This window comes from Lepidochelys kempii, chromosome 10, assembly GCF_965140285.1.
Source record: "Lepidochelys kempii isolate rLepKem1 chromosome 10, rLepKem1.hap1, whole genome shotgun sequence".
Classification (NCBI taxonomy): Eukaryota; Metazoa; Chordata; order Testudines; family Cheloniidae; genus Lepidochelys; species Lepidochelys kempii.
This window is the reverse complement of record NC_136389.1, coordinates 5,298,289-5,313,237: the sequence shown is the minus strand read 5'-3', so window position 1 is coordinate 5,313,237 and position 14,949 is coordinate 5,298,289. Positions and strand designations below refer to the sequence as shown.

Genomic DNA, 14,949 nt, shown 5'->3' with positions numbered 1-14,949 from the left:
ACAAACCAGGCAGATCTGCTGAGTAGAAACTCTGAGGGTTTCCAGCTTGTCACAGCAAGTCCAGCAGCTGGTAGAGACCACATGAGATTCCTTAATATCTATTCTCTGTCCAACAGTCTAACATGTTTGCTTTGTTTTTCTCTCCTCCCCACGTACTCCTCTTCTGCCAGACCTACGAACAGAATGAATGGATAATCCACTTGGCTGGAAAGCTGCTGGCCAGTGAAGAGGCAGCGTTGTCGCTGATCGCGTTCAATCCATTTGAGGGCAAGGCACCGCCAAGGTAAGCTGTTTCTATAAAGGTGACAGGTGTAGCCAGACTCCATCTACAATATTCTTCTTTATAGCTTGGAGGTGTCAACATTGTTTCTTTTTATTGTGCATTTTATGTCATGGGACACTGGTACCCCTTCAGTAGAGCTATGCCTGCTGAAAAATGTACTCTCTAAACACCTTTACCACCTTCCTACTGCTCCTTGGGCTGACTTACAGTAGGTCAGCCGTCCTTAGGTAGAGATAGTTCCCGGGCACTTGCATCAAGGGACAAGCATTTCTTCCCTTGCGCAGAAATCTTGGCTGTTGGTGCAGCCTGTGAACTTTACAACATTCCGCCAGCATCGCTTTGCGTGGTCAAAGCAAGAATACCATTTCCGGTGGCCAGTGAAATAATAGAGTGATCAGTGATTTATTTTCCTGCAGAATTATTTGGTTTTGTTGGAATTTTGGGGTTTCATTGAAAAACCGAAAACCAGCAACCAAAACCTGAAGAATTGCTACAAAAGGGACATCTTTCACAAAAAATGTCTGTTTTGTCAAAAAAACATTGGCTGAATAGTTTCTATCAGCTTTAATAATAATATCTGGCCCTTCACTCATACTCTGATGCTGTCAAAGTGCATTAAACGGGTTCAGATTCACAACACCTACGTGAACTAAACGTTCTTGGGAAGGAGATCTCATCCTTTTCAGGTCTAACACAGAGAACCCCAAATTATCTGAGAAGGGACTTAAAGCTTCCTAAGACTATCCATCGGAATACCAAACTCTGTTCTTCTATTACATATATATGTATGTAACATATATATATGTTAGGGCTGTCAAGTGATTTAAAAAAATAATCCCGATTAATCACACTGTTAAGCAATAAAAAAAACACCATTTATTTAAATATTTTGGATGTTTTCCATATTTTCAAATATATTGATTTCAATTACAACACAGAATACAAAGTGTACAGTGCTCACTTTACATTTATTTTTATTACAAATATTTGCACTGTAAAAAACAAAAGAAATAGTATTTTTCAATTCACCTAATACAAGTACTGTAGTGCAATCTCTTTATTATGAAAGTTGGACTTACAAATTAAAAAATCTCACATTGATACCTTCTTTACATTTTGTCAAATCTGCAATGAAAGCATTCTTAAAATGAACAACATGTGCTGGGTCATCATCCAAGACTGCTAGAACATGAAATATATGGCAGAATGCACGTAAAACAGAGCAGGGGACATACAATTCTCCCCCAAGGACTTCAGTCACAAATTTAATTAACGCATTATTTTTTTTAACGAACGTCATCAGCATGGAAGCATGTCCTCTGGAATGGTGGCCGAAGCATGAAAGGGCATACAAATGTTTAGCATATCTGGCACAAAAATACCTTGCAATGCCGGCTACAAAAGTGTCAAGCAAACGCCTGTTCTCACTTTCTGGTGACATTGTAAACAATAAGCGGGCAGCATTATCTCCTGTAAATGTAAACAAACTTGTCTGCCTTAGCGATTGGCTGAACAAGAAGTAGGACTGAGTGGACTAGTAGGCTCTGAAGTTTTACATTGTTTTGTTTTTGAGTGCAGTTACGTAAGAAAAAAATCTACATTTGTAAGTTGCGCTTTCATGACAAAGAGATCACATTACAGTACTTGTATGAGGTGAATTGAAAAATACTATTTCCTTTGTTTATAATTTTTACAGCGCAAATATAATAAAAATAATATACACTTCCATTTCAATTACAACACAGAATACAACATATATGAAAAAGTAGAAAAACATCCAAAATATTTAATAAATTTCAATTGGTATTCTATTGTTTAACAGTGTGATTAAAACTGCGATTAAGCGCCATTAATTTTTCTTTAGTTAATCGTGTGAGTTAACTGCGATTGACAGCCATAATATATATATCATTATATGTAATCTTCCTTCTACACCAAAAGGTAGATCACCTGGAGTTGAGGTTACCTGTGTGCAATTCCCACCAACATAAACCAGAGCTTCCTAATATCAGGGAGTCTTCTGTTTTCCTAAAATCCTTCAGACACCTTGCTCTGCTGATCTCATTCATCCAGATGATGCTTAGATACTGCATGGACAGGTGCTATAGAAGATTTTCAGGCAGATTGACCAAATTCAGATTTGATTTTACCAAACCATCTCCTCGCCTAGCAGAACCCAGAACGTAGATTCAACTTTAGTGTGCCCACGTTACCCTCCAGCCATTACAATCCAAGACTTTACATGGAAGACGGTCATGGTTTGGAAATATACATTTATTCTCTTCAGAGCCTCTGACCTTCCCTTCTCACTAGCAATGTGAAGTAAACCAAGAGACAGTGCCATACTGTTGAGAACAGGCTCCGACAATACATAGTGCATTAGTCTCTAAGGTGCCACAAGTACTCCTTTTCTTTTAGTGCATGGAGTATTACCCATAGCCAGGAGACTCACAAACCTAACAGAGTTCCCATAAATTCCAGTTTATTGTTCGAGGCGTATTATTGGGTAATATCACAGTTTGTTCAGTTACACAATCAATAGATCTGTTACACCAAAATAATTACATGTTGGATGTAATCCAAGGGGGTTCTTGGGGCACTTCTATTAATTCTTCCTGCAAAAGGCACACTGGGATATATCAGGGCGTCCCTTGCCGCTGAATGATACAACTTTAATAATGTTTACTGAGGGTTTCTCGGCTCTGATTAGCCCTGCCTTCATTAGCTTTACAAATGAGGAACAGATCACTTATGTCGCCTGCCCAACTTGTCTCCCTGGGCAGTATTAAAAGGAACGTGGAGTAGAATGTGAAGCCTGTTCTCTGGTGGAATTTGGTTACCCCATCACTCCTTGGGTTTTTTTGTGAGCTTTCACTCTGATGTACTGTGTTCCTTAAGCAAAACATGGCTGCACCACTGGACTCAGTATCTATTTGGGCAGCTTCTTATGCTAATTAATAGCACGGAGCACGTTGCCAACTCTCTGATAATGCAGGAGGGGTGAAACTCACCCTGGTGCGGAGGGCACTCTCTCAGTTCTGTATTTCCTCTCTCTGGTATAGCAAAGGCACCCATTCTAGGCTCCTGGATCCTCAGCCATCACCTCTCTAGGACAGAGATCGCTTGTCTCTCTCCTTCCTGAGTGGAGTTTTTCCAGGCTACACAGTTCCCTGCCCTACACTGTACTATTGCCGGAAAGCCAGACTGCCTAACTAGGCCAGAGCCTGCACATCGCTTACTCTTTGAAGGCTATGAACAGTGCATTGCCAGCGGTTACAAGTTACCAGACCGCTTTTTCTAACGCACATCTTTTATTAAGGTGAAAGCATTACAGAGAAAACCTATTACAAACAATAAAAGAACCTAACTGCATGCTAATAAGCTTACCAGAGATCACCCCACCCACCCCCAGCTCCAGTGGGGGCTGTGGCAGGAGTCAGTCCTTCAAACCCCACCAAGGGGGTTTTCTGTGGTTCCCAGTTGACAGCAGCCTCAGAATAAGCTTAGCAGATAAGCCTGGTTCTTTATATATCTTGGGCCTTTGTTCTCCAGCCTTCTGGACCAGGCAATCTGCAGACTGCGGTTCTCTCTTCAGGGCGTAGCTTCGAAAGGTTGGGGTTTGCATACCTGGCAGAGGGCATTTGCATTCACCTCTCTCTAGATATTTCCCTGCAATTCCACTTTGTATGTCTTGTCCCCAAACACCATTCCTGTCTGCCACCTGATTGTGTTGTCTTGTGATCATCCAGGCCCCCAATAATCCATAACCTTTGGACTCCAAAGATACTTACCCTTCATTCAGCAAGGGTTTTTCAAGGGGGTTGCTGGAAAGTGCCCTAGCCATCAAAGACACCCCACCACCACCACCATTGAGTCCCGTATCTGGGCTGCACAGGGGCACTGCAGCTAGCTGGCCTTGCAGGGATACCTCTGCAGAGGCCACGGGGAGAGGTTGCTGGGGGATGGGCCTGAATTCATGTTACTGCACAATTGTCAAGAATGAGCTGGGATAACAGCCACCAGAGAACACCACTGTGTTCTTGCCTTGTTGCGGCCGCCCAGCTCACCAGGCCTGGTTTATGCAGGTGGATTTCCATCCCTGATGTCACCAGACTCCACTTGCGGAGAGTCTGAATGCTTGGGCTTTAACTGTGTGGAGTTAACCCTTTGGGCACGTCTACACCGGGATAAAAAACCCACAGCACCAAGCCTCAGAGCTGACTGAGAGGGGTCAGCTGACTCAAGCTTGCAGGGTTATAACATTGCAGTGTCAACATTTGGAATCTTCCCTCCCCCACATGGCTTCAGAGCCAAGGCTCCAGCCGGTGCCAGAACATCTACACTGCAATGTTAGAGCCCCAAGAGCCCAAATCCACTGATCTGTGCCAGCCGCAACCATGTCCCTGGTCTTTCTTTGCAGTGTAGACATACCCTTCAAGTTCTCCAGCATGGTTCCTTTTTTAAAAAGTCCTGAAGGCTGGCTGCCTCTGTGGGTTGCTAACAGAATCTGGAGCCCTTAGACACTGGCTTGAATCAGGCACCCCTGTTGGCAGCAAGCAAAAGTTGTCACCATCTGACAGCTGTGGGCAATAAACAGCTCTTGCAGTTGATTAAATAGCCAAAGTGTTTGATAATCCCAAAAGCTGTTTATTGCCAGGATACCCCCAGTGCCATAAACATTGTTCCTATTATACACCAAAAACTCCTCTAACAACAAGCAGTAACGACTTAAAAATCAAGGAGAAATACACGTTATTTCTTGCCTTGTTGCGTGTTCATAAAAGATGAGCTGCATGTTTACATCTTTCATGCACTTTTCAGCATTATCACGTTAAAACAAAAACATGTAACCGAGTGCAGGGTGAGTTTAGAAACAAGAGAATAACTGTGAGATGTGGCTGGGTTAATATTAATTTTTTACAGGCTGTGATCAGTTACTGTGTTCTGCAGAAGGAGAGAAAATAGATGATTTATGTATTTTAAAAAAACAAACCATTATCAACGTTAGCAGCTCTCTTACTTTGTAAACTCTTCTGTGATGGTCAGTACATATTATATGTAAGGAGGCAGATGGTTTTGTATCACCAGTGGGTCCTGAAAGTGATTTTATAACTGCTTTGATGCCATCTGTTGAATAGATGGTCCTCTATATCTTGTAGAACACCATCTTGATTCATCACTTTAGTGACACCAGTTTTATACCATCATAGTTTCCGTTTTCACTTTTCCTCCGTATAAACAGTTATTTGACTGTGTGCTTTTTTACTATACTCTGAGGGTCCCAATACACTTTTGGGTGATGTAAAATAATAAATAATAATTTAAATTCTCATTTTGGTCCAAATCCAAGCCCATAATCTGGATCCAGATCCAAATTTGCAGTTTGAATCTCTCTTTTATGATCCAAAATAGAACACTGAAATTTGCCAATGTTTGGGTTTGGATCTGGATTTCCTGAAATTCAGGAGTGTTTGGATTTGTGATTTTGGTTCCTTCCATTTTGAGGATAAAAAGATTCATAGATGCTCAGGCCAGAAGGGACCATTATGGTCATCTAGTCTGACCTCCTGAATAACACAGGCCAGAGAACTGCCCCCAAATAATTCCTAGAGCAGAGCTTTTAGAAAAACATCCAATCCAATCAAAAATTGTCAGTGATGGAGAATCCACCACGAGCCTTGGTAAATTGTTCCCATGGTTAATTACTCTCACCATTAAAAAATTTACATCTTATTTCCATTCTGAATTTGTCTAGCTTCAACTTCTAGCCATTGGTTCGTGTTTATACCTTTCTCTGCTACATTGAAGAGCCCATTATTAAATATGTGTTCCCCATGTAGATATGTATAGACTGTGATCAAGTCAGCACTTAACCTTCTCTTTTTTATGCTGCATGGATTGAGCTCCTTGAGTCTATCACTGTAAGAAATGCTGAGCACCCACCCTCTGTCAGTCAGACCTCTTTAAAGTATCTCAAATTGGGCACAAAACACTCAGGCACCGTAAATTACTAGCCACTTTTGAAAAAACACTAGTTAATTTCTTGGTTTTACACCAATTTTTTCCCCACAAAACCTTAATTTGAACATTGACATCAATAGTTGAAAATGAAAGATAATTTTTTGGGTCTCATAGGCTCCAATGATCCCACAGTCAATGCATAGACTGAGGGCATCTACTAACCCAGGGATTCTCAAACTGGGAATCGGGACCCCTCAGGGCATCACAAGGTTATTACATGGGGGGTCATGAGCTGTCAGCCTCCACCCCAAACCCCGCTTCACCTCCAGCATTTATAATGGTGTTAAATATATTTAAAAGTGTTTTTAATTTATTAGGGGGGTCGCCCTCAGAGGCTTGTTATGTGAAAGGGGTCACTAGTACAAACTTTGAGAACCACTGTACTAACGCATACGCTCCAGCCTACATCTGACTGCTACAAATCTTTAACACACCTTCTCTCCCCACCTTACAGCTAATTATTCTGCCCACCAAGGTTCTGTTCCACTTCAGTAGCTGGGTGGAAAAATTCTAATTTTCCTACTATTTTCCCCCCATTCTAAAGGGAATTTTGAGACTTAATTATTTTCATTCCCTGCTAGACTAAATAATTAGGGGAAGGGACTGTTTTCCATAAGAACGTTAAGTTCCATACTCCATAGAGTTTATTCTGCTAATGGAAACTCTACACCTCGAATAGCCAAGGGACTTTCAAAATGAGTTAATGCCTTCAAAATGAAATTTCTGAGACCAAAGTTTGTAGGTTTCTTTACAGCTCTGAAAATTATAGTATTTTTTCAAGTGCGATAAATGTAAAATGAGAAACAGGTGACTGATTAAAAATGAGTGCATTGTTGAATGCACAGGCTAATTGAGTGTGAAACTTTACTTCAAGCAAAATGATGTTATTGGAATGTAGATGTACAAAATATTATTGTTCGGTGGATAGTTCATAAAACATTCACCGTCTTAAATCTAAATGGTAGGATTTCAGCTAAGAAATGAACACGTGTTTTAACATACCATCATAGAAACAGAACTACAACCAAAAATGGATTTTGCTTACAAAAAGAGCAAAAAATTGTTTTCATTTCTGACTGTAAATGTTCAGTGACTCTTGTGTGAAACTTTTCAAATGACAGCCCTTCTTTTTTCATTTCTTAGACCCACTTGCTTGGAAACCTGTGGGTATTCATTTGAGTTTTATCCCATAGTGGTAAACTTTAGTTGATGAAGCCTCAACACGCAATTTAAAAAACTAGACCCTGAAACCCAGTTTTATTCCTACAGTCAATATCTTTTAATCTGATATTATTTGACTAGAAGAGCCTTAGAGGTTAGTATGATGTAGTAAGAAAAGGAGGACTTGTTGCACCCTAGAGACAAACAAATTTATTTGAGCATAAGCTTTCGTGAGCTACAGCTCACTTCATCGGATGCATTCAGTGGAAAATACAGTGAGGAGATTTATATACACACAGAACATGAAACAATGGGTGTTACCACACTGTAACCAGAGTGATCACTTAAGGTGAGCTATTACCAGCAGGAGAGCGGGGTGGGGGGGGAATAGGGGGGACGACACACCTTTTGTAGTGATAATCAAGGTAGGCCATTTCCAGCGGTTGACAATGGCCCACCTTGATTATCACTACAAAAGGTGTCCCCCCCCCCCCCCGGCCGCTCTCCTGCTGGTAATAGCTCACCTCAAGTGATCACTCTGGTTACAGTGTGGTAACACCCATTGTTTCATGTTCTGTGTGTATATAAATCTCCCCACTGTATTTTCCATTGCATGCATCCGATGAAGGGAGCTGTAGCTCATGAAAGCTTATGCTCAAATAAATTGGTTAGTCTCTAAGGTGCCACAAGTCCTCCTTTTCTTTTTGCGGATACAGACTAACACGGCTGCTACTCTGAAACCTAGTATTTTGTAGTGTTCGTGTTCCATCTGTTTTATTTCCTGTGTCTTTAGTAGCCTCAGGACTTAATGTATATGGACCAGATCCTCAGTGGGCATAAATCAGGATAGCTCCATTTAAGACCTATCTTGTGTGTTAGCTAACATTGTATCTAACATGAGGGAAGATCTTAGGCAGTGTCTACATGGCACGCCAGTGTTTGCGGCATGTAGGCTATGCGTAGCTACACGCTGCAGTGAAAAGCAAGCTATGTCGCACGTCCATGAACGGCACTGGTGCTGCCCGAGCCTTTCACTGCAGTGGGGAAGAGCTCCAGCAACGGGGATCTGGCAAACCCTATTTAGCCGCTGCCTCCCTTCCTGCGAGAGCCTTTCCGTGTTGCCGAAGTCTTTCCTGCAGCAGGGAAATGTTCCAGTAGCCAGGAAGCAGCGAGACACGACGTGGCTAAAAACAGCAGTGTAGACGGAGAAACAGAGCTTGAGTGAGTAGAGAGCCATGTCGGGTATGTATTTGGGTACGTACCCCCAGGCATAGGCATGTCTACTCGCCTTGGTTGTGCCTCACCATCTAGATGGCTGTTTATACCCATGCTAGAGGGGCTACACATGTGCGTACTCTATGTGCCGCTGAGAGAAGCATGCAATGTAGATGTACCCTTAGTGAGGATGGAGTAGTTTGTCGTTTTCACATGAGTTCAGAGGTTGAGGTAAAGACTATGGGAGATCTTGAGATATTCCTTGACCTGCTAACTCTTACGAAAATCATAAACTGCTTTGTCTTCACTAGGAATTTACCTTGTGTTAGTTACCAAGTATTAGCTAACACAAGATAAGAATACACTTTTTTTTTTCTCCAAGTGAGGATCAGGCCTTAGAGTCAATAGCTCTTAGGTTCTGGCCATTAGTTAGGTCAAAGGCATATAGAGGGGAAATAACCAGAAACATTATATAAATACTATTTCATGGATTCGTTCACACAGTACATTTGTAGCGTATGTGAAAATGAAGTGGCTACTGGAAACCTCTGAAGCAAGTGGCTGAAAAATGTGAAAACAACGAGAAGTCCTTGTGGCACATTAGAGAGTAACAAATTTATTTGGGCATAAGCTTTTGTGGGCTAGAACCCACTTCATCAGATGCATGGAGTGGAAAATACAGTAGGCAGGTATAAATATACAGTACATGAAAAGATGGGAGTTGCCTTACTAATTGGGGGTGGAGGGGGGGGTCAGTGCTAACGAGGCCAATTCAATTAGGATGGATGTGGCCCATTCCCAACAGCTGACAAGAAGGGGTGAGTATCAACAGAGGGAAAATTACTTTTTGTCGTGTTAAGGAGTCCAGGAGGCATGGCTGCTACCTAACTAAATTAATCAAAGCCAATAATTTCAGATGACAGGAGTTTGTACCTTTTGGGAAAAGATGGAGTGGGAGGATGCAGGCCCATGATTTAATTGCTCAAAGAAATTGATTGTGTTTCTTGCTTATTTTCACAATGTCGCTCTAAGTGTTAATGTTTTTGAGGAGCCCTTCACTGGGATTGTTGGGAAGGTGACAAAGATGTCATCAGGTTCTCTCTAATAGAAATAAGAGAGAGATTACAGGTGTGTTACGGAATCATCCCATCACCCCGTGGATTGGGGGAGCACAGCAAATATAATGCCAGTTCCCTGTGATAGGAGTGGGCGGGGAAGAATGCAAGTATATAATGGAGTTCTTCTCCAGTAAAGAGGAGGAACTGTGCAGGTATTTCATGGGGCTCTCCCTGTCAGACTGAAGGAACATCTGACATACTCTGGACTAGGGAAAGACCTTGCCAACATATCACAAGGTTCACTCAGAGTTTTGCTGTCTCCCATGATAATTCTTCCATTTTACATTTACTTGATTTATACTGTGATTTGGAAAACCATGGTCATTATAAAATCTCTGGGTGCATGTGAGATACACACAACATTAGCGCTGAGTGTATGGATGGAAGTCTGTCCGAATAAACTCAAACCACAGCTTCCCCCGCCTCTAGGAGAGCTTGTCAAAAACATTTCAACGTAGTTTTTCATCAAAAAATGCCATTTGGTCAAAAGCAAAGTGTTTTGTGAGACTGTCAATTTCAACTAAATTTTCAACCAAAAAATCAAAACGAATCATTTTTGACTTTCTTGTTTCATATTGAGAAGGTTAAATGTTTCATTTCAACTTCCTTATTTCAATTCATTTTGTTTTGACTTTTCAGTTATGTTAAAATATTAATATAAAGACCCAGTTAAATCTATAAACTATGTTTAATTTATATCATGTAATGTTTCAACGTTATTAAATGAAACATTTTGACATTATCCAAACAAAATGATTCGATATTTCCAAATCGAAGAGGCTTTTTTTAAGTTTTGTATCAGCTTTCCAGGAACAAAAACAAAATTTGAAATGTCTGAATTTCCAGCAGGATGAAAAATTCTGGTTTCCAACCATCTCCAATAAATACCCAGTGCTTCAGAGGAAGTAGGAAAACTCTCAAAGGTGCATCCAGCTAGTGCAAAACTGTACTTGTCCTTTTTGGCCATTGCTGGTAATCATCTCAGTAGTGGCGTGGAGGTTTGCTTCCCTTTGTATCTATATTCTGCCTGCATAGCTGCATGTCTTATTTATGCTCAAGCTGTCATCTGCTCAAAGCCTTTCTGCCTTTGTTACCTGCTCTCATAGTAACTCTTGTGCATCCCATTTGAATTAAGCAAGAACATGAGAAAGGAGAGCAGACCCCTTGTCACCATTGGTTTCTGTGAGTTAGTTGGCAGCATACATTTGGGGTGACCAGATAGCAAGTGTGAAAAATCAGGACACTTTTATTTGGGGGAGGGTGGCATAGTTGCCTGTAAAAGACAAAGCCCCTAATATTGGGGCAGTCCCAATATCATGGCATCTGGTCACCCTACATGTATTCAACACCTACCCTCCTGAGAGTCACAAACCTTCTAGGTTGAATAATGTCTCTTCTTTCAGAACCTCAGATAAACTAGGGCCTAGGTCCTGCACTGGATCCATGTTGACAGACACCTGCACCCATCCAGAGTCCCACTGACACTGGGAATGCTCTAGTTCAATCGCAAATAGATGAAGGTGGTGGAATCACTGGCTGGAATTCTGTGTCCTGTGTTATACAGGAGGTCAGAATACACAGTCCTAAATGGGTCCCTTTGTGGCTTTATAATCTGTGAATCCCTGCCTTTGGCAGAGCTGTGCATGGTGCAGGAGACTATCCACATGCATCCAGTAGCTATGCTTAATGTTCCCAAATTTTTGAGAGCCGAGACCCATTTTGGAAAAGTGAAACCAATCATGCCCTTCTTCAATCTTGACACAAGGTCCATTGGCCAGTATTCTCCAACCCTCCAGCTAGTTAATCATCTGCCTCTCCAGCCCCAAGAGTGCGCCCTTTACCTTGGAAAACACTAGCTTAATGGCTGCATCTCATATATTTTCTTCTTGGAGGAGGAAGTATGGTCTATTGGTTAGGGTAGTAGCCTGGGACTTGAGAGAACTGGGTTCCATTCCTTGTTCCCTTCCTGTGTGACCGTGGGCAAGTCCCTTAGTCTCTCAGAGCCTCAGTTTCCCCATCTGTACGATGGGGATAATGGCACTGTCCTGCCTCCCACCAGCTTTGTGAGGATAAATACATTAAAGACTCTGAAGCGCTCAGACACTGTAGTAACAGCAGCCACAGAAGCATCTTAGATAAAAAAGGAGGCAGTGGAAGAAGGAAAATAACCTATAAAACTGCCATTATTTTCTAAATGGCGTTCGATCCAAGATTAATTTATTATCTCTCTTGCTAACAGGCCTAGAATAAGCAAGAAAACCTATGATGGAGGCTCTGCTGATTTGATGAATTTATACTTTCCAGCACGGCATACTCCCTGATTTACAGCTGAGTAGGAAACCTTGAGATAAAAAAACTAAATGAAAAGAAGACTCGTGTTTTGGTTTCTTTTCTCCACCCTCGTGTGCCCTATCAGGCCATTAATTCCATCAGAAAACACCGTTTCTGTTTTTTTCCCTCCAAAAACTCTCAGCTGTTACAGGGAGACAGCTGCACCCTCTGGAACTAATTACAGCTGTCTGGGAGATTTAGGCCTCGATCGGTAACAACTTGAATATTGCTGCTAATTTTTAACACATACAGTTGGAAGATGTCATAATAGGCTGATATATGATAGAATCTTAAAAGTGCTACGGCACAGCTGCTACTGGGCATCTGGCAGGATGAGTTGTAGAATATTGATTTAAGAAATAATGCTTATTATTTTTAGCCTTTCCCCCTCCCTCCAAGGCCACATGATTTCATGGACTGAGGGTGGGCAGGGATGATAGAGTGTGTGTGCTGGAGCACGGGTTAGGCATGTGTCATTGTACTGTCCCAGAAAGTAGTTTGGTTTCGAGTGGGTTCCTGTTTGGGTGGCTATGTTGAGCCTCTCATTTCAGTAGTCATTACTGAGATACTGAATGATCTTCTAACATGAGACTGTTTGGATTTTTACTTCTGGATGCTGTTACAGAAAGAATCTGACAGCGGTAGTCTGTTAGTCCGTGTTCTACATTTTATGAACTGTTGTTGTCACTGGGATAAAATAACATAGAGAGTTCTCCATCTCCCAAAGACCATGTCTGACTCACCTTAGCTGGCTCTAACCTGTTGCTTGTCGTTCAGCTCATTATTTTGATAAATTGCGGTTCTTTTGGGGGATCTCTTAAAGGATATTACCTTTGCACAACTGGATCAGATTGTTAGTCCGTGCACTCTGGTTTCCCACCTTTTGGCAGTAGTTAATACCTGATGCTTCAAAGAGAGGCAAAAGTAACCCAGAACCATTATTCACTTGGTAAATCATGGAAGGGTATATTTGTAAGAAGAATTTCCTTCTTGACTCCTGCAACTCTCAGCCCTGAAGCGTGAGAGGTGATCAGTCTTTCCTTAATGTGTATAATCACCAAAGTCGTTAGTCCCTTTTTAAAGTAAGAAAAAGTACTGTATTTAGTTATCGTGACCTTATTAGGGATTTTCTCCTTTCCCTGGAACAGTGAGAAAGGCTCATCCTTGCAGTCAATTTCTTGTGGTTAGAAGAGGGTTTTGGGCGTTTCTAACCATCAGAGGCGTAAAGTTCTGGAACAGCCTTCCCAGGGGGGCAAAAAACCTAACAGCTTCACGACTGAGCTTGATAAGTTTGTGGAAGGGACAGTATGATGTGACTGCGTACAATGGCATGTGGCCCATCTGCGACTGCAAGTAGCAAATATCCCTAGTGGTTGGAGATGGGACATTAGAGAGGACTTTGAGTTACTACAGAATTTTTTCCTGGGTGTCCAGCTGGGGGTCTTGCTGACATGCTCAGGGTCCAACTGGTCGCCATATTTGATGTCAGGAAGGATTTCCCCCCCCCCAGGTCAGATTGGTAAAGACTCTGGGGTTTTTTCGCCTTCCTCTGTAGCATGGGGCACAGGTCACTTGCAGGTTTAAACTAGTGTAAATGGTGAATTCTCTGTAACTTGAAGTCTTTAAATCAAGATTTGAGGACATTAGTAACTCAGGCAGAAGTTAGGGGTTTATTACAAGAGTGGGTGAGGTTCTGTGGCCTGCGATGTGCGGAGGTCAGATTAGCTGATCGGGATGGTCCCTTCTGGCCTATAAGCCTTTTGATGGATCACTGCCCCAGCTGTCATCTTTTATGTTTCTAACCTTACTAAGAAATGCATCCTTTTCCCTTGTGTTTCAAATATGGCATGTTCACAGATACTCTTTGAGGGCGAAGCAGATTAATAGACAAGGGTAGCATATTGATCTTGCACTCCCATATTTTTATGTTCCCTTTAAAAGCAGTAAGTGTGACCTGAAAAATCGTTAATCAGAAAGCGCAGCATGCCAGAAAGGCCAAGGATCTGGCAGGTGTAGAAGCCTGTGTATAGACTGAAGGGGCCATTCCTCCACCCAACCACAAAGAGTCCTGTGCCAAGCTTCTTCTGTCCAACTTCTTCCTGCTGCCAGGCCCTAGCACAGGACAACACTGAGGAGGCAGGTGGCAACCACCTCTAGGTCTAGGACATGAAGACAAATTCCCCCAGTTGATTGACAGGCAGCCGGGAGGAGCTTTAAAGGGGGTCAGGTGGCTGACAAAGGAAGTCCCAGCTGATAACTCTGAAATGAATTGCAAAGCTCTCAAGGTACCTGGCTGATATCCATGACAGATGGTTATTTATCTAGTTGAACTTAGAGCTGCCATCAGCTGCATCCTTGAAGCTAGCAAGTTCCTTGAACACAGATTATTGATTCCACAGAATCCACAAGCTCTACTGGTTTTGCAAGGAGAATTTTAAGTTCCTAGGATCCTAGGTGTGTTCTGGATTTGAGAGCAAAGCCAGTCATTTGTGTGAACCAAAATTATTGGTCTCAGAATTTGCAGTCTCTCCTGGGTGTCTCTCCAGAGCTCCTAAGTTCCAGGAACATTAGCTGTTTTTCTAATGGAACCTTAAAAGCCCACTGGTTTGTATGAGTCTGATGCGTGAGAACTCTGGCAAAAAGAGCGATGGTCCTTGATGGTTTCAGTATCTGCAGGCACCGTGCATGTGTGAAACTTGGTTGAGTTACAAGCTCTGCAGGTCTGCATTTGAAGCTTGCAAACTCTGTGAGCTCTAATATGGTGGACTTGGGGGTATTAATTCTTTTGCCATGTTACTGGAAGAACGTGTTCACTTTCTG

At 42.1% G+C, this 14,949-nt stretch overlaps 1 protein-coding gene across 2 annotated transcripts in view; it reads left to right on the top strand.

Annotated features, from left to right (window-relative positions):
• LMF1 (lipase maturation factor 1) overlaps window positions 1-14,949 on the top strand; it is a 349,536-nt gene that overhangs the window by 324,979 nt on the left and 9,608 nt on the right. For both annotated transcript variants that reach the window (XM_073361771.2, XM_073361772.2), the window contains one exon: window positions 171-283. In XM_073361771.2, the coding sequence (XP_073217872.1) occupies window positions 171-283 (113 nt within the window). The remainder of the gene's footprint in view (window positions 1-170; window positions 284-14,949) is intronic.